This window comes from Oncorhynchus mykiss, chromosome 30 (assembly GCF_013265735.2).
Source record: "Oncorhynchus mykiss isolate Arlee chromosome 30, USDA_OmykA_1.1, whole genome shotgun sequence".
Classification (NCBI taxonomy): domain Eukaryota; kingdom Metazoa; phylum Chordata; class Actinopteri; order Salmoniformes; family Salmonidae; genus Oncorhynchus; species Oncorhynchus mykiss.
This window is the reverse complement of record NC_050570.1, coordinates 9,883,971-9,904,355: the sequence shown is the minus strand read 5'-3', so window position 1 is coordinate 9,904,355 and position 20,385 is coordinate 9,883,971. Positions and strand designations below refer to the sequence as shown.

The window sequence follows — 20,385 nt, the reverse complement described above, 5'->3', positions numbered from 1 at the left end:
TTCAGCTCAGACACCCATACATACCCCACAAGACATGTCACCAGGGGTCTCTTCAGACACCCATACATACCCCACAAGACATGCCACCAGGGGTCTCTTCAGACACCCATACATACCCCACAAGACATGTCACCAGGGGTCTCTTCAGACACCCATACATACCCCACAATACATGCCACCAGGGGTCTCTTCAGACACCCATACATACCCCACAAGACATGCCACCAGGGGTCTCTTCAGACACCCATATATACCCCACAAGGCATGCCACCAGGGGTCTCTTCAGACACCCATACATACCCCACAAGGCATGCCACCAGGGGTCTTTTCATACACCCATACATACCCCACAAGGCATGCCACCAGGGGTCTCTTCAGACACCCATACATACCCCACAAGGCATGCCACCAGGGGTCTCTTCACAGTCCCCAAGTCCAAAATGAGTTCACGGCAACACAGTGTTATACAGAGTCTTTTTTTTCTGGACCCCGGGAAGAGTAGTTGCTGATTCTGCGAAACTAATGGACATCCTAATAAACAAAAAAACGATGATCTGTTTTGCATCAAATGTTCATCATATCAAACTATCCTATTAAAGTTATATTGGCTCTGATAGAAAGGCAAGAATTTTACCATAAAATAAGCTATTTATAGTCGATGTTTCAGCAAATGCCTTTCTCAAGACTAGACGCCGATCTTGGCTGAGCTTTGTGAATGACAGTATTTGCCTAACGAGCCTGGAAATAAGCTGAGCCTTGTGAATGACAATATTTGCCTAACGCACCTGGAAATAAGCTGAGCCTTGTGAATGACAGTATTTGCCTAACGCGCCTGGAAATAAGCTGAGCCTTGTGAATGTGGTCAGGTATTCTGCCACTGTGTACTCACTGTTTAGGGCCAAATAGCATTCTAGTTTGCTCTGTTTTTGTTAATTCTATCCAATGTGTCAAGTAATTATTTCTGTTTTCTCATGATTTGGTTGGGTCTAATTGTGTTGCTGTCCTGGGGCTCTGTGGAATCTGTCTCAATCTTTCTCTCACTTTGACTCTCCCTCTCATTCCCTCTCATTCCCTCTCTCTCCCTCCATCTTCATCCCACTCAATCTCATCTCTTTCAGTCACCATCAGCTCCATTTCTGTTCTTTACAGTCTCCTTCTTCATTAATCTTGCTCTTCATACTTCTTCCATTCTCTCTCACACACACACACACACACACACACACACACACACACACACACACACACACACACACACACACACGCGTGTGTGTGGTGGGTTAAACATGAAGATGTTGTGTCACTCCCCCGGTGTCCTGCTAGGATGTAATCTATGCTCATTGTCCCAGACAGGTCTGGTCTGCAAAGCCTCTGCAGTGTGTTTGTGTAAGGGGCAGATAAAAGTGCTGTCCGGAGGCCCCATGTGGGGAATGTCTCCTTCAAAGCTCCTTGAATGTATTTTTAACCAATTACTCTTTAATCCAGCGCGCGCACACACACAGCCCCCCACCATACACACACACACACCCCCCACACACAAATTCTAGTGTACAGCGGTGGAAACACTCCCCCGTGAGAGTTGTGTGAGTTAATTAAGATATAACCAGGCTCTGTATTCAGAATGGTCACATAGTGGCATGACAATAACTGATGCCGGACGGGAACCAGCCATGACAACTGGCTGGGCAGAGAGATATTTTAGTGGTATGAACCGGCCATGCCAACTGGCTGGGCAGAGAGATATTTAGTGGTATGAACGGGCCATGCCAACTGGCTGGGCAGAGAGATATTTAGTGGTATGAACGGGCCATGCCAACTGGCTGGGCAGAGAGACATTTAGTGGTATGAGAACCGGCCATGCCAAATGGCTGGGCAGAGAGATATTTAGTGGTATGAACGGGCCATGCCAACTGGCTGGGCAGAGAGATATTTAGTGGTATGAACGGGCCATGCCAACTGGCTGGGCAGAGAGATATTTAGTGGTATGAACGGGCCATGCCAACTGGATGGGCAGAGAGATATTTAGTGGTATGAACGGGCCATGCCAACTGGATGGGCAGAAAGATATTTAGTGGTATGAACGGGCCATGCCAACTGGCTGTGCAGAGAGATATTTAGTGGTATGAACGGGCCATGCCAACTGGCTGGGCAGAGAGATATTTAGTGGTATGAACGGGCCATGCCAACTGGATGGACAGAGAGATTCAGAGGTTTGGTGGAATGGAGGAGGGCTATGAAAGGGACAGGGGTGATTGACTAGTTTTTCTGCCATGGGTGGGTGGGTGGGGGGGGGGACTATAGTGGTGGAGGAGGGCTATGAAAGGGACAGGGGTGATTGACTGTTTTTTCTGCCGTGGGTGGGGGGGGACGACTAGTGGTGGAGGAGGGCTATGAAAGGGACAGGGGTGATTGACTGGTTTTCCTGCCATGTGCGGGGGGGGGGGGGGGGGGGGGGACTATAGTGGTGGAGGAGGGCTATGAAAGGGACAGGGGTGATTGACTGGTTTTCCTGCCATGTGCGGGGGGGGGGGGGGGGACTATAGTGGTGGAGGAGCGAAATGTTACTAGTGGGCTGTAAGTGACATTCCTCTGCCCTTCATCTCTCTATTTCCCACCTCTTTCTATCTCTCCCTCTCTCTCTGCTAACAGACAGTAGGGAAGAGTCAGTCCTGGGTAGTATTCCTCTGCCCAGCTATGTCATCTCAGCCGTGGAACCTGAAGACCACATCATCCGCAAGTACGCCTTCAAGGTACGGCCAAGAGTTTATCTTTATATGATGTTTTTCTTTATTTTATATCTACTTAAATGTTCTATTGCTTTATGTTGTATGTTTCACAGGTTAATATTTATGCCTACTGTTAAAAATACAGCCAACTTTTTTGCATTTACTTAACACTAGCATTTTGTGGACTGACACAAATGGACTCTGCTTCATATTGACTGCTATTTGACCAACCCCTGGCTTAGAGGCAGTGCATCACCGTGAGGTCACTATGCTCACAAGAAGAATTCTCTCAATCAAGGATTGATAATATCCAATCAGATATTTAACTGCATCCATCCTCCCAACCCATTGGCTATTGATGATTTTCTGTATTGATCACTTTGTAATATGCTTGTCTATTAAATGAAGACACTACATTTATAAAAAAAATGCCTTGTTTCTAACCATAGGTTTTCTCTACAGACCTAGAACACGGTGTACATTTTAGGACATCCTACCCGCTATGACAGAGTTATATCAGTGACAGAGGCTGAGCTTCTAGCTGTATATCTGGTTCTAGATTAAGCACATCTTTCTCTAATATGCTCTGCTAGTGGTTTCATTCCCACAGGAAGCCAGTGTGGTTCTGTGACATTTCTTTCCACACTACATACAGCCTTGCCTCTTTTGTCATGCTGAGTCGATGGGGGTTTAAGTTTCAGTCTCTTGACTGTATGCCAGACGGCAGGTATAATATAGGCCAGTGTCTCCTAGTAATGTCCCCCAGTCTCTCCTGCCCCTCTGGCTGTTGGCATTGATTCAATGTTAAGTCAATGTTTCCTCCCTACCCAGACCCTCGCAGGTCAAACCTGTTGAGTCCCCAAGGCAGTGTTCCTCAACTCTAGCCCATCACAGGAACACCTGATTCTATTTTATTCCTAATCATCTAACCCCTCATTATTTGAACAAGGTGTGCTTGTGCTGGGTTGGAACAAAATTGTGTAGTCTTGGTGTTACCCAAGGACAGTCCAGAGTTGAGGAACATTGCTGTCAGTAGGGTTGGGAAATTCTGTTAACTTTCCCAGTTTTACTGCTTATTCCCTCCTGATTCTGGGAATCTTCCCACCAGGATTTTGAGAAATCTGGGAATTTTGGGACCTTAGGAGCACTGTTATCCGGTTGTCCTGTTATAGTTGGTTCATCATCTGGCGGTGTTGTTGTTTACTGTTTGTGGTTGTTGTTTACTGTCGATGGTTGTTGTCTACTGTCGATGGTTGTTGTCTACTGTCGATGGTTGTTTTCTACTGTTGTTGTTTACTGTTGTTGTTTACTGTTGTTGTTTACGGTTGTTGTTTACGGTTGTTGTTGTTGATTGTTGTTGATTGTTGTTTACTGTTGATTGTTGTTTACTGTTGATGGTTGTTTACTGTTGATGGTTGTTGTTTACTGTTGATGGTTGTTTACTGTTTATGGTTGTTTACTGTCTATGGTTGTTGTTTACTGTCTATGGTTGTTGTTTACTGTCTATGGTTGTTGTTTACTGTCTATGGTTGTTTACTGTTGATGGTTGTTTACTGTTGATGGTTGTTTACTGTTGATGGTTGTTTACTGTTGTTGTTTACTGTTGAGGGTTGTTGTTTACTGTTGAGGGTTGTTGTTTACTGTTGAGGGTTGTTGTTTACTGCTAATGCCACTGTTGACTCAAGCTGCTGCAGTGAGAAAGACCCTTATGACCCAGTTTGCAGTTGCACTCTAACAGGCTAAATGCAGTTGAAGGCGGAGTGGAGATCTGGGCTGGTCAGGTTGGAATTGACCCTGGAATGGCTCGGTAATCTGCTCCAAGCCCTTATCAAAGACAGGTTTTATTGAGCTGCTGAACTCATGTATTCTGTCACACTGCTGTGTGTGTGTGTGTGTGTGTGTGTGTGTGTGTGTGAGGAAGGTAGCCAGAGTCCCATAGAAAATGGCTTGCATGTGTTTTCTACTTTCTGTTCTAAGATTCTGTTGGTGCCATAGAAGAGCTGGGAGAATGTCAGGAGTAGTGCCCCCTCCCCCGTTAATACCTGTAACCCTAGTTACCCAGCTAGAGACCACCCTATAGGCAGAACAGGCTAGCCGCGCTGTACATGAAGGCCATCATTCTTTACTAACCAATGAAGCTAGTCACTCTCAGGCTACCAATACATACAAGCTGGTCCATATCTCAATGTGAAATGATTAGGAGGGGGGAAAGAGGTTGGACTGGAACTGTTGTAGATGTCTGTTTTCTGTTCTCCTGTCAGTTTGTTTGTGCTGCAACCATTCAACACTACCGTGAGTTAGTACTACTATTTCATCCCAAAAATATTTCCCCATGGTTAGAACCTCCCTTTCCCACCCCTCCCCTCCACTGTTGAGGCAACCAACCTAGCTAGGAGGCTGGTGACCCCCTGTCCCCTATTCGCTGAACTCTGTTCCCTCTCTTGTTCCTGTTGGTGGGCTGCCTCACTGGGACCCCTGTGAGTGTGCGAGGTCGTCCAATGAAACACAAGTTCACTGTCCACTCATAAATAGGTACTGGCCTCTCAACCACTTGTACTACAGTTACTGCTTTTGCCATGTCATTTGCCAGACAATAGGAAATATATACCACGACAGTGTGTATATGGTTCTTATTGTTTGGAGCATGCTTGTTTGGAGACTGATGTGTCTTGGTTACTCCATTTAGTCTGTTCTCTCCTTCTTGTATGATCTCATTGCTCATACCTCGTTATGTGTGTTGGCTAAACCTTCATATTTCCTCTGTTTGCTCTCATATCCAACATGCCACTCATGGAGGAGGATTGACTGACTATTTGATAGATTTTTATTTCAGTGGAATAAGATTGTTGTTCTCCTCAAATGCCTGCTGTTCTGGAATCACATGTTTGTGTTGTCTAGCTGACTCCTATGGCCCTAGTCAAGCAATGGTAGTTGTCAAGGCAACACAAACCGAATTTGGACATTTATTAAACACAATATTCACATCCTATACAGTTCCAATCTTCATTTCCATTATGCAGACGAGTAGAAACCGTTCAACATGGTGGATTCCGGAACAGATTTGAACAAGTCATGTATTCATTGGAGGTAAACGTATTTCTATGTGAGAGTCTGAGTTTTTGTTTTCAGTTTAGAGACCAGGGCTACGTACCAATGGCACCTTAGCCCCTACATAGCCCACTACTTTTGATTTGGCTCTGGTCAAAAGTAGTGCACTATGTAGGGATTAGGGTCCCATTTGGGACGTGACCCAGGCCCTATGCTGATCTGGAATATAATGGATTTAGAAAGAAGGGACAAAAAAAAGGCCTGCTTGTCTGAGAGGGGCTGGGGAGAGGAAGAAGAGGACTGCTGATATTTTTAGCCTTCCTGTCTGGGACTACAGGCTATTTTTGAGGAGGAGGGAGAGCGGGAGAGAGACTTGCCCAGGGTGAGCGGAGGTGTGACGGTCACACGGTGCACTGAATGTCCCACTCGGCATTCTTGCTACAGTGAAGAGGCTGTGGTTAGGGCTGTTATTGGAAACCAGGCCCTGTGTAGTTCCGTGTCTGCACATAGTTATATTGGTCTGAAAAGACACAGCAGTTATTGGAAAGTTACAGGGTAGCAGATGGTATAGAAAGATTGTGTGTGTGTCAGTGTTTTTAAATATTATTGTGGGGACCAGAAGTCCACACAAGAATAGTAAACAAACAAAGATTTGATCAACTGGGGACGTTTTATTGGTCTCCATGAGGTCAAATGCTATTTCTAAGGGGTTTATGGTTAAGGTTAGAATTAGTGTTAGGTTTAGAATTACGTTAAGGGTTAGGAGCTAGTGTTAGTTTTAGGGTTAAAGTAAGAGTATGGGTTAGGTTTAGGGAAAATACGATTTTGAATGGGACTGAATTGTGTGTCCCCAGAAGGTTAGCTGTACAAGACAGTGAGGGTGTAGGCGAGCATGTGCTGTACATCCACCTATGAACAACAGGGCAGCTATTGAACTAGTTAAGTAACAGCTAGAAGCTTGTCCAGCTATTGAACTAGTTAAGTAACAGCTAGAAGCTTGTCCAGCTATTGAACTAGTTAATTAACAGCTAGAAGCTTGTCCAGAGAACTGAAGAGGCTACCATAAGCTAGCATTATGCTGATGGTGAGTGAGGGGATTAGACAGCTGGTTTACACTGTGGCCTGGCCAGTAGCTACGTTATCTCTTCTGCTGCTATACTGTATGGAGTAGGGGCACTTTGCCTCTAGACGCCAATCTCAGGTCAGTTTTGCATTTCCCCCACAAATGGTTAGGAGAGGGGAAGTGTACACTATAGGCTTAACCCAGACTAGGCCGGGCCAAGCCAGGGAGCAGATTTAAGACCTCCCCAGGGGGGAGAGGCAGCCTTCTGGCCTGACCTTCCAGAACCACTGCCTGGGGCTAAGAGCCTTAGTATTACACTGTCAACCTGCAGGAGTGTGTGTGAGTGTGAATATATGTGTGTATGCTGTTGTAAGTATTGTCGTGTCACTAACAACACCCTCAACTCGAATAGCCCTGTTTCTATCCATCATCGAGTCAGGCAAAATACACATTAATAAGATACTAACACTCAAATGAAGAAATGGCACCCAAATTACATTACACCTCTGCTTCCTTTTACGGAGACACTTCCCACTTCCTCTCCACAAAGTTAATTAAACTGCATACATTTTTAATGAATGAATCAAAGAGGGAAAGAAATTTGTGTTCAGTTACTGTTCATTACAAAGCATTTGCATGGGCTGCCGTCTGGTTCCAAATCACACCAGGGCCCTTATCAAAAGAAGAGCAGTAATTGGGGATAGGGGGCCATTTAAAACGCGGCCCTTGCATAGACCCTCAAACTCAACTCTGGACCTCCAAGAGAGTTTCATTGTTCCCCTCTAATCAGAGGCTGACTTAGACCTGGGACACCAGGTGTGTTCAATGAATTATCAGGTAGAACAGAAACCAAGCAGGCTCCGGCCCTCATAGGGTTAATTATCAGGTAGAACAGAAACCCAACAGGCTCCGGCCCTCATAGGGTTAATTATCAGGTAGAACAGAAACCCAGCAGGCTCCGGCCCTCATAGGGTTAATTATCAGGTAGAACAGAAACTCAACAGGCTCCGGCACTCATAGGGTTAATTATCAGGTAGAACAGAAACTCAACAGGCTCCGGCACTCATAGGGTTAATTATCAGGTAGAACAGAAACCCAACAGGCTCCGGCACTCATAGGGTTAATTATCAGGTAGAACAGAAACCCAACAGGCTCCGGCCCTCATAGGGTTAATTATCAGGTAGAACAGAAACCCAACAGGCTCCGGCCCTCATAGGGTTAATTATCAGGTAGAACAGAAACCCAGCAGGCTCCGGCCCTCATAGGGTTAATTATCAGGTAGAACAGAAACCCTGCAGGCTCCGGCCCTCATAGGGTTAATTATCAGGTAGAACAGAAACCCAACAGGCTCCGGCCCTCATAGGGTTAATTATCAGGTAGAACAGAAACCCAACAGGCTCCGGCCCTCATAGGGTTAATTATCAGGTAGAACAGAAACCCAGCAGGCTCCGGCCCTCATAGGGTTAATTATCAGGTAGAACAGAAACCCAACAGGCTCCGGCACTCACAGGGTTAATTATCAGGTAGAACAGAAACCCAACAGGCTCCGGCACTCATAGGGTTAATTATCAGGTAGAACAGAAACCCAACAGGCTCCGGCACTCATAGGGTTAATTATCAGGTAGAACAGAAACCCAACAGGCTCCGGCACTCATAGGGTTAATTATCAGGTAGAACAGAAACCCAGCAGGCTCCGGCACTCATAGGGTTAATTATCAGGTAGAACAGAAACCCAACAGGCTCCGGCCCTCATAGGGTCAGAGTTGAAGAGCCCTGGACTAAAGGACGAATGTTGGATCCGAGGCAAAATGTTTTGCAACTGATTAACTAAAAAACAAGTGTTACTTATTGGACAAATGTAGGTTGGTCCCTCCCCATTTCAGCCCATTAGCCTCCAATTGAATCCTTGTGAATACACCCCAGATAGATTGGCTCGTATTTGCTACATAATGGTGAGTACATGAGTGATTGCCTCACTAATTGCCTTTTGCAGTGATGGCCATCTTCTAACTAAAACCCTCTCAGCTCAGAAGATTTGCTTCTCCATAGACAACAAGACAGAGTTGACCCCCAAAGGGCTTTATCTTCCAAAGTGTGCACTCGGCTACTCTCCCCTCACTAGACTGGTCTACTCCCCCCTCACTAGACTGGTCTACTCCCCCCTCACTAGACTGGTCTACTCCCCCCTCACTAGACTGGTCTACTCCCCCCTCACTAGACTGGTCTACTCTCCCCTCACTAGACTGGTCTACTCTCCCCTCACTAGACTGGTCTACTCTCCCCTCACTAGACTGGTCTACTCCCCCCTCACTAGACTGGTCTACTCCCCCCTCACTAGACTGGTCTACTCCCCTCTCACTAGACTGGTCTACTCTCCCCTCACTAGACTGGTCTACTCCCCCCTCACTAGACTGGTCTACTCCCGCCTCACTAGACTGGTCTACTCCCCCCTCACTAGACTGGTCTACTCCCCCCTCACTAGACTGGTCTACTCCCCCCTCACTAGACTGGTCTACTCCCCCCTCACTAGACTGGTCTACTCCCCCCTCACTAGACTGGTCTACTCCCCCCTCACTAGACTGGTCTACTCCCCCCTCACTAGACTGGTCTACTCCCCCCTCACTAGACTGGTCTACTCTCCCCTCACTAGACTGGTCTACTCCCCCCTCACTAGACTGGTCTACTCCCCCCTCACTAGACTGGTCTACTCCCCCCTCACTAGACTGGTCTACTCCCCCCTCACTAGACTGGTCTACTCCCCCCTCACTAGACTGGTCTACTCCCCCCTCACTAGACTGGTCTACTCCCCCCTCACTAGACTGGTCTACTCCCCCCTCACTAGACTGGTCTACTCCCCCCTCACTAGACTGGTCTACTCCCCTCTCACTAGACTGGTCTACTCCCCCCTCACTAGACTGGTCTACTCTCCCCTCACTAGGCTGGTCTACTCTCCCCTCACTAGACTGGTCTACTCCCCCCTCACTAGACTGGTCTACTCCCCCCTCACTAGACTGGTCTACTCTCCCCTCACTAGACTGGTCTATTCCCCCCTCACTAGACTGGTCTACTCCCCCCTCACTAGACTGGTCTACTCCCCCCTCACTAGACTGGTCTACTCCCCCCTCACTAGACTGGTCTACTCCCCCCTCACTAGACTGGTCTACTCCCCCCTCACTAGACTGGTCTACTCCCCCCTCACTAGACTGGTCTACTCCCCCCTCACTAGACTGGTCTACTCCCCCCTCACTAGACTGGTCTACTCCCCCCTCACTAGACTAGTCTACTCCCCCCTCACTAGACTGGTCTACTCCCCCCTCACTAGACTGGTCTACTCCCCCCTCACTAGACTGGTCTACTCTCCCCTCACTAGACTGGTCTACTCTCCCCTCACTAGACTGGTCTACTCTCCCCTCACTAGACTGGTCTACTCTCCCCTCACTAGACTGGTCTACTCTCCCCTCACTAGACTGGTCTACTCTCCCCTCACTAGACTGGTCTACTCTCCCCTCACTAGACTGGTCTACTCCCCCCTCACTAGACTGGTCTACTCCCCCCTCACTAGACTGGTCTACTCCCCCCTCACTAGACTGGTCTACTCCCCCCTCACTAGACTGGTCTACTCTCCCCTCACTAGACTGGTCTACTCTCCCCTCACTAGACTGGTCTACTCTCCCCTCACTAGACTGGTCTACTCCCCCCTCATGTATTTAAAAGGAACAGACTGGTAGAATATGGTAGAAACTCCCTCCCAACTATGCTTGCACCAATCCAATGCTTGTAAATACATGAGGGGGAGTGAACAAGTGCACACTTCTGGATGAAGGCTTAGAGAATTGGAACTCAGCCATAGGGATGTGGACTGATTGGAGTCCTGATTTGCCATCCTTCTCCTAAAGTGTGCACTTGCATACTCCCTGTCATGGATTTTAAACACATTGGATTGGTGGAAACGTTGACTGTATGTGGTTTCCCCACCATTGTTAAATCCATGATGGGAAGTCTTCAAGTGCACACTTTAGGAAACGTGTGGAGAATCAGAACAAGCCATAAAGACCAGCATGTATAAACAGAAGTACAAACAATTCAGCAGCATGTTGGTATGGCCATGTCACAATGGCTCTTTCTAGGCTTACTTCTTGTTGATTGGCTTACAGTGTCCTCTGTTGTGGGTTGGATTGGACCTTGATATTATTTTGTTATGTCACTCATGCTGCTCTTTGTCCATTGGTCAGTCTGGATGTCTCTCTCTTTCTCCATTCTCAATTGGCTGGCCTCTTGTCTCTATGTCTATTGGCTGGTCCTTATAGTATCTCAGTTTCTATATTGGCCAACACGGATATGTTTGTGTTTGTATTGGCTGATGCTGACGTCTCTCTTTCTCTCTATTGGCTGACTTGAACGTGTTTGTGTCTCCATGGGCAGACATTGGTTAATGTCCCTGTCTCTTTTAATTGTTCAACACTTTTTTATCCATCTCTACCAGGGTTGGGGTCAATTCAGTTCTCAATTCAGTTCATGAATTGAAAAAATAGTAGGCAAAACTCAACTGACCCCAACCCTGCTATCTACCCATTTGGCCTGATCACACATCCATCACTCTTCCTTACTCTGACCCTCCCTCTCTCCTCTCCCACAGGCCAGCCACACAGGCATGCGCTCATATATTTACAACCGGAGCTCTGTGATTGGCTCGCAGGCGGAGCACAGCGGCATGCGGACCTACTTCTTCAGCGCCGACACACAAGAAGACATGAACGGCTGGGTGAAGGCCATGAACCAGGCGGCGCTGATGCAGAACCACACCGCCAGCCTCAAGAGGTAGTTGTCGTTAAAGTGGCCCTGGCCTAGATCCTGGGTCAGTTTAGCATAATGCCCACCAATGGTTAAGGTTAATATCTGGGGAAGGGAAGCTGATCTCTAGATCTGTACCTAGGGGAAAGTTCACCATGGAGCCAAGAGGTACGCTGCCTGGGAATTTGCACTTTTATGAGTGAGTGAGTGAGTGAGAGACTGGTGCGTGCGTGGCAATTCTTAACTCCGTGTCTCTCTGAATATGTCTGTCTGGGGAAAGAGAGACACATTTGTTTGCCAGTCTGTCAGTCTCATTGATTGTGAGTGTCGATGCGTGTGTATGCCTTTGCAGCAGAGAGTGCATTCACCATGCTCACAAATTGCATTGGTACACAAACAAACACCCACACAGAGCCCAAGAGATTGCAGCTCTGTCTCTCTGCTGGAGAGAGAGAGCCAGACAGACAGACAGCCTGCAAATTGAGACCCCGCATGTTGAATTCTGCAGAAATATCCTCTGTGTACAACGTAAAACACCATATAATGCATTCAGAGCATTAGGCCTAGACCCGCTAATTTTCAAAATCCAGAAAAGAGACGTTAAATTCTACAACCGCCTAAAAAGAAGCCATTTCCAAACTTTCCGTAACAAAGCCATCACGAAGAGATGCACCTTGAGAAGAGTCCCCTAAGCAATCTGGTCCACAAACAGAGCCCCAGGACAGCAATTGGACCCAACCAAATAATGAGAAAACAAAAATATAAATACTTGACACATTGGAAAGAATTCTAGTCTAGGGTATCTCTATCTAGTCTAGTCTAGGTATCTCTGTCTAGTCTAGGGTATCTCTGTCTAGGCTAGGCTAGGGTATCTCCATCTAGTCTAGGGTATCTTTGTCTCGTCTAGTCTATGGTATCTTTGTCTCGTCTAGTCTATGGTATCTCTGTCTCGTCTAGTGTAGGTATCTCTGTCTAGTCTAGGTATCACTGTCTAGTCTAGGTATCTCTGTCTCGTCTAGGCTACGGTGTCACGTCTAGCCTAGGTATCTCTAGTCTAGTCTAGGTATCTCTGTCTAGTCTAGGTATCTCTGTCTTGTCTAGTCTAGGTATCTCTGTCTAGTCTAGTCTAGGTATCACTGTCTAGTCTAGGTATCTCTGTCTTGTCTAGTCTAGGTATCTCTGTCTTGTCTAGTCTAGGTATCTCTGTCTTGTCTAGTATAGGTATCTCTTTCTAGTCTAGTCTAGGTATCTCTTTCTAGTCTAGGTATCTCTTTCTAGTCTAGTCTAGGTATCTCTTTCTAGTCTAGTCTAGGTATCTCTTTCTAGTCTAGTCTAGGTATCCCTGTCTAGTCTAGGTATCTCTGTCTAGTCTAGGTATCTCTGTCTAGTCTAGGTATCTCTGTCTAGTCTAGGTATCTCTGTCTAGTCTAGGTATCTCTGTCTAGTCTAGGTATCTCTGTCTAGTCTAGGCTAGAGTATCTCTGTCTAGTCTAGGTATTTCTGTCTAGTCTAGGTATTTGTGTCTTGTCTAGTCTAGGTATTTGTGTCTTGTCTAGTCTAGGTATTTCTGTCTTGTCTAGTCTAGGTATTTCTGTCTTGTCTAGTCTAGGTATCTCTGTCTAGTCTAGGGTACGGTATCTCTGTCTAGTCTAGGTGTCTCTGTCTAGTCTAGGTATCTCTGTCTAGTCTAGGCTAGAGTGTCTCTGTCTAGTCTAGTCTAGGTATCTCTGTCTAGTCTAGGCTAGAGTATATCTGTCTAGTCTAGGCTAGAGTATCTCTGTCTAGGCTATGGTATCTCTGTCTAGTCTAGGTATTTCTGTCTAGTCTAGGTATTTGTGTCTTGTCTAGTCTAGGTATTTGTGTCTTGTCTAGTCTAGGTATTTCTGTCTTGTCTAGTCTAGGTATTTATGTCTTGTCTAGTCTAGGTATCTCTGTCTAGTCTAGGGTACGGTATCTCTGTCTAGTCTAGGTGTCTCTGTCTAGTCTAGGTATCTCTGTCTAGTCTAGTCTAGGTATCTCTGTCTAGTCTAGGTGTCTCTGTCTAGTCTAGTCTAGGTGTCTCTGTCTAGTCTAGTCTAGGTATCTCTGTCTAGTCTAGGCTAGGTATCTCTGTCTAGTCTAGTCTAGGTATCACTGTCTAGTCTAGGCTAGAGTATCACTGTCTAGTCTAGGCTAGAGTATCTCTGTCTAGTCTAGGCTAGAGTATCTCTGTCTAGTCTAGGCTAGAGTATCTCTGTCTAGTCTAGGCTAGAGTATCTCTCTCTAGTCTAGGCTAGAGTATCTCTCTCTAGTCTAGGCTAGAGTATCTCTGTCTAGTCTAGGCTAGAGTATTTCTGTCTAGTCTAGGCTAGAGTATCTCTGTCTAGTCTAGGCTAGAGTATCTCTGTCTAGGCTAGGCTAGAGTATCTCTGTCTAGGCTAGGCTAGAGTATCTCTGTCTAGTCTAGGCTAGAGTATCTCTGTCTAGTCTAGGCTAGAGTATCTCTGTCTAGTCTAGGCTAGAGTATCTCTGTCTACTCTAGGCTAGAGTTTCTCTGTCTAGTCTAGGCTAGAGTATCTCTGTCTAGGCTAGGGTATCTCTGTCTAGGCTAGGGTACCTCTGTCTAGTCTAGGCTAGAGTATCTCTGTCTAGTCTAGGCTAGAGTATCTCTGTCTAGTCTAGGCTAGAGTATCTCTGTCTAGTCTAGGCTAGAGTATCTCTGTCTAGTCTAGGTATCTCTGTCTAGTCTAGGTATCTCTGTCTAGTCTAGGTATCTCTGTCTAGTCTAGGTATCTCTGTCTAGTCTAGGTATCTCTGTCTAGTCTAGGCTAGAGTATCTCTGTCTAGTCTAGGCTAGAGTATCTCTGTCTAGTCTAGGTATCTCTGTCTAGTCTAGGCTAGAGTTTCTCTGTCTAGTCTAGGCTAGGTATCTCTGTCTAGGCTAGGGTATCTCTGTCTAGTCTAGGCTATGGTATCTCTGTCTAGTCTAGGTACAGTACCTTGCGAAAGTATTCGGCCCCCTTGAACTTTGCGACCTTTTGCCACATTTCAGGCTTCAAACATAAAGATATAAAACTATTTTTTTGTGAAGAATCAACAACAAGTGGGACACAATCATGAAGTGGAACGACATTTCAAACTTTTTTAACAAATCAAAAACTGAAAAATTGGGCGTGCAAAATTATTCAGCCCCTTTACTTTCAGTGCAGCAAACTCTCCAGAAGTTCAGTGAGGATCTCTGAATGATCCAATGTTGACCTAAATGACTAATGATGATAAATACAATCCACCTGTGTGTAATCAAGTCTCAGTATAAATGCACCTGCACTGTGATAGTCTCAGAGGTCCGTTAAAAGCGCAGAGAGCATCATGAAGAACAAGGAACACACCAGGCAGGTCCGAGATACTGTTGTGAAGAAGTTTAAAGCCGGATTTGGATACAAAAAGATTTCCCAAGCTTTAAACATCCCAAGGAGCACTGTGCAAGCGATAATATTGAAATGGAAGGAGTATCAGACCACTGCAAATCTACCAAGACCTGGCCGTCCCTCTAAACTTTCAGCTCATACAAGGAGAAGACTGATCAGAGATGCAGCCAAGAGGCCCATGATCACTCTGGATGAACTGCAGAGATCTACAGCTGAGGTGGGAGACTCTGTCCATAGGACAACAATCAGTCGTATATTGCACAAATCTGGCCTTTATGGAAGAGTGGCAAGAAGAAAGCCATTTCTTAAAGATATCCATAAAAAGTGTTGTTTAAAGTTTGCCACAAGCCACCTGGGAGACAAACCAAACATGTGGAAGAAGGTGCTCTGATCAGATGAAACCAAAATTGAACTTTTTGGCAACAATGCAAAACGTTATGTTTGGCGTAAAAGCAACACAGCCCATCACACTGAACACACCATCCCCACTGTCAAACATGGTGGTGGCAGCATCATGGTTTGGGCCTGCTTTTCTTCAGCAGGGACAGGGAAGATGGTTAAAATTGATGGGAAGATGGATGGAGCCAAATACAGGACCATTCTGGAAGAAAACCTGATGGAGTCTGCAAAAGACCTGAGACTGGGACGGATATTTGTCTTCCAAAAAGACAATGATCCAAAACATAAAGCAAAATCTACAATGGAATGGTTCAAAAATAAACATATCCAGGTGTTAGAATGGCCAAGTCAAAGTCCAGACCTGAATCCAATCGAGAATCTGTGGAAAGAACTGAAAACTGCTGTTCACAAATGCTCTCCATCCAACCTCACTGAGCTCGAGCTGTTTTACAAGCAGGAATGGGAAAAAATGTCAGTCTCTCGATGTGCAAAACTGATAGAGACATACCCCAAGCGACTTACAGCTGTAATCGCAGCAAAAGGTGGCGCTACAAAGTATTAATTTAAGGGGGCTGAATAATTTTGCACGCCCAATTTTTCAGTTTTTGATTTGTTAAAAAAGTTTGAAATATCCAATAAATGTCGTTCCACTTCATGATTGTTTCCCACTTGTTGTTGATTCTTCACAAAAAAATACAGTTTTATATCTTTATGTTTGAAGCCTGAAATGTGGCAAAAGGTCGCAAAGTTCAAGGGGGCCGAATACTTTCGCAAGGCACTCTATTTCTGTCTAGTCTAGGTATCTCTGTCTAGTCTAGGGTAGGGTATCTCTGTCTAGGCTAGAGTATCTCTGTCTAGTCTAGGCTAGGTATCACTGTCTAGTCTAGGCTAGAGTATCTATGTCTAGGGTAGGGTACAGTATCTCTGTCTAGGGTAGGGTATCTCTGTCTAGTCTAGTCTAGCGATGTATTTGATGAGCCATCCTGGAGCACTGAATTTGATGAGCCATCCTGGAGCACTGAATTTGATGAGCCATCCTGGAGCACTGTATTTGATGAGCCATCCTGGAGCTCTGTATTTGATGAGCCATCCTGGAGCACTGTATTTGATGAGCCATCCTGGAACGCTGTATTTGATTAATGAGAGGCTCATATCTATTATTCATGTGTCAGTGGAGGGAAATTATTGTGTCTATCAGCGCAAATATGACTGCTCATTCCCCGCCAGTCCTTTAGCCACGCTGAGCTGTTTGCCTTAGCACAAGTGGCTGTCAGTTTAGCGAGCGTGAGAGACCCAGGCTAGGCCACACTAATATGCTAATGCTAAGTAGCCCCGTTTTTTTTCTCCTCTAGATGGGGGGATTTGCCTGGTTTTCCCTGTAGCCGGGAGGCTAGGGCCCTGTATCCTACTTTGATGGGCCCTTCATTCATGTTAGTGTCAATCAGGGCTAAATGCCATCCTATGAACATTTGAACATCTTGGCCATGTTCTGTTATAATCTCCACCCGGCACAGCCAGAAGAGGACTGGCCACCCCACATAGCCTGGTTCCTCTCTAGGTTTCTTCCTAGGTTTTGGCCTTTCTAGGGAGTTTTTCCTAGCCACCGTGCTTCTACACCTGCATTGCTTGCTGTTTGGGGTTTTAGGCTGGGTTTCTGTACAGCACTTTGAGATATCAGCTGATGTACGAAGGGCTATATAAATAAATGTGATTTGATTTGAAATGCTACGCTAATGTTAACACTGCACTTGGTTGTCATTGGAGATATGAAGTGATCAAATAATGACTCTCTAGTGAACTACTGAAAGTTAGATCTAACATAACTTGAGCCTGACCGTATAGTTTTTTTTGGGTCCGATACCAATTTCGTTTTTTGGGAGACAAAACTTACCAATACTGATATATCTGCCGATATACTGTTTTACAGCAGGGAAATGAAAAAGTGTAATCATGATTTGCCATCCAAAAGAGCAATTGTCCAATAACTATGCTTCAATTGTTGATTTCATACATTGTGACTATAATGACAGCAAGTATTCAGATCAGCATGAGATTGCCTTTTTTCATGTTATTTATTGAGGCCAATATTGGTGAACCGATATATCAGTTGGGCTCTAAACAGAACTCCTGTGAGAGGTATTTATTTATTTATTTATTTTTATTTTACCTTTATTTAACCAGGTAGGCAAGTTGAGAACAAGTTCTCATTTACAATTGCGACCTGGCCAAGATAAAGCAAAGCAGTTCGACAGATACAACAACACAGAGTTACACATGGAGTAAAACAAACATACAGTCAATAATAAAGTATAAACAAGTCTATATACAATGTGAGCAAATGAGGTGAGAAGGGAGGTAAAGGCAAAAAAAAGGCCTTGGTGGCAAGGTAAATACAATATAGCAAGTAAAACACTGGAATGGTAGTTTTGCAATGGAAGAATGTGCAAAGTAGAAATAAAAATAATGGGGTGCAAAGGAGCAAAATAAATAAATAAATTAAATACAGTTGGGAAAGAGGTAGTTGATAGGGCTAAATTATATGTGGGCTAAGTACAGGTGCAGTAATCTGTGAGCTGCTCTGACAGTTGGTGCTTAAAGCTAGTGAGGGAGATAAGTGTTTCCAGTTTCAGAGATTTTTGTAGTTCGTTCCAGTCATTGGCAGCAGAGAACTGGAAAGAGAGGCGGCCAAAGAAAGAATTGGTTTTGGGGGTGACTAGAGAGATATACCTGCTGGAGCGTGTGCTACAGGTGGGAGATGCTATGGTGACCAGCGAGCTGAGATAAGGGGGGACTTTACCTAGCAGGGTCTTGTAGATGACATGGAGCCAGTGGGTTTGGCGACGAGTATGAAGCGAGGGCCAGCCAACGAGAGCGTACAGGTCGCAATGGTGGGTAGTGTATGGGGCTTTGGTGACAAAACGGATTGCACTGTGATAGACTGCATCCAGTTTGTTGAGTAGGGTATTGGAGGCTATTTTGTAAATTACATCGCCAAAGTCGAGGATTGGTAGGATGGTCAGTTTTACAAGGGTATGTTTGGCAGCATGAGTGAAGGATGCTTTGTTGCGAAATAGGAAGCCAATTCTAGATGTAACTTTGGATTGGAGATGTTTGATATGGGTCTGGAAGGAGAGTTTACAGTCTAACCAGACACCTAAGTATTTGTAGTTGTCCACGTATTCTAAGTCAGAGCCGTCCAGAGTAGTGATGTTGGACAGGCGGGTAGGTGCAGGTAGTGATCGGTTGAAGAGCATGCATTTAGTTTTACTTGTATTTAAGAGCAGTTGGAGGCCACGGAAGGAGAGTTGTATGGCATTGAAGCTTGCCTGGAGGGTTGTTAACACAGTGTCCAAAGAAGGGCCGGAAGTATACAGAATGGTGTCGTCTGCGTAGAGGTGGATCAGAGACTCACCAGCAGCAAGAGCGACCTCATTGATGTATACAGAGAAGAGAGTCGGTCCAAGAATTGAACCCTGTGGCACCCCCATAGAGACTGCCAGAGGTCCGGACAACAGACCCTCAGATTTGACACACTGAACTCTATCAGAGAAGTAGTTGGTGAACCAGGCGAGGCAATCATTTGAGAAACCAAGGCTGTTGAGTCTGCCGATGAGGATGTGGTGATTGACAGAGTCGAAAGCCTTGGCCAGATCAATGAATACGGCTGCACAGTAATGTTTCTTATCGATGGCGGTTAAGATATCGTTTAGGACCTTGAGCGTGGCTGAGGTGCACCCATGACCAGCTCTGAAACCAGATTGCATAGCAGAGAAGGTATGGTGAGATTCAAAATGGTCGGTAATCTGTTTGTTGACTTGGCTTTCGAAGACCTTAGAAAGGCATGGTAGGATAGATATAGGTCTGTAGCAGTTTGGGTCAAGAGTGTCCCCCCCTTTGAAGAGGGGGATGACCGCAGCTGCTTTCCAATCTTTGGGAATCTCAGACGACACGAAAGAGAGGTTGAAACATATGAAACATGTGGAGATAGAATCAATGTTCTTACTAGGGTTGTACAGTTATCCTCCAAACCAGGAGTTTTGGGAAAGTTACTGGAGTTGTGCAAACCCTAGTTACACTGTCCTGATACAATGGCAATAATTGTGTTGTTGCTATGAGTCGAGAGCCAAACTAAAACTTCGCTCTCTCGTTCTCTTCCTAGACCTTCGGAAACATCGGAGGTATCGGAAATGCCCAGCGTGTCAGAGCGCCAGGCAGTACCACAAACCAACCACGTCAACAACTACACTGAGAACGCCCCCCATCCCCCAGTCGACCTCCACCTCCATAGCGATGGGGTGGTCCTCCAACCGGCTGACATCCACCGAGAAACCGAGCAGCACTGTAGCTTCTGGAACGACACTCCCAATCCCATTGCTTCAGAAATTGTCCTTGGTGGTGGGAACATGGAAATCGAAATGGACGCCATCCCTCCTAGCAGTCTCTCTCCCCTTCCACCATACTCAGCCTCCTCAACTACATCTGCGCCCTCCTCCAGGGCGCAAATGCGCGCCCCTTCGTACACCGCCTCAACCCTACCCCCCGGGGCCTGTCTGAGGAACGGGACACCCACCCTGGAGCCCAACGGGATGGGGACGGGGACGTACCAGAGGGCCACCCTGCCCCCCCAGGTGATGGATACTCACAGGCAGGTGCAGAGGCGGAGTGCCCTGGAGCAGGTGGAACACTGGGTCAAGGTGCAGAGGGTCGAGCACAAAGGGTAAAGGTCACGGTTCACGTCACACCACCACTCATGAGTGTTTATCATTGGCCTACCCTACACAGCACACTCACAAATGTTGTGGTGCATTCAAGCAAATACTTTCATACACACATGCAGGCACACGCACGCACGCACGCAAAATCATTTTACTAGATAATGTTGGGTGTTTAGGTTTGGTTGATTTATGTGCGTCATGGACATAAAGGTTATGGGGTGTATACAGCCAGGGCCAAC

At 46.0% G+C, this 20,385-nt stretch overlaps 1 protein-coding gene across 8 annotated transcripts in view; it reads left to right on the top strand.

The window, feature by feature from the left end:
* LOC110521287 (pleckstrin homology domain-containing family A member 7) overlaps nucleotides 1-20,385 on the top strand; it is a 169,754-nt gene that overhangs the window by 109,122 nt on the left and 40,247 nt on the right. For all 8 annotated transcript variants that reach the window (XM_036969414.1, XM_021598743.2, XM_021598747.2 and 5 more), the window contains 3 exons: nucleotides 2,647-2,747; nucleotides 11,471-11,652; nucleotides 19,591-20,148. In XM_036969414.1, coding sequence (XP_036825309.1) covers nucleotides 2,647-2,747; nucleotides 11,471-11,652; nucleotides 19,591-20,148 — 841 coding nt within the window. The remainder of the gene's footprint in view (nucleotides 1-2,646; nucleotides 2,748-11,470; nucleotides 11,653-19,590; nucleotides 20,149-20,385) is intronic.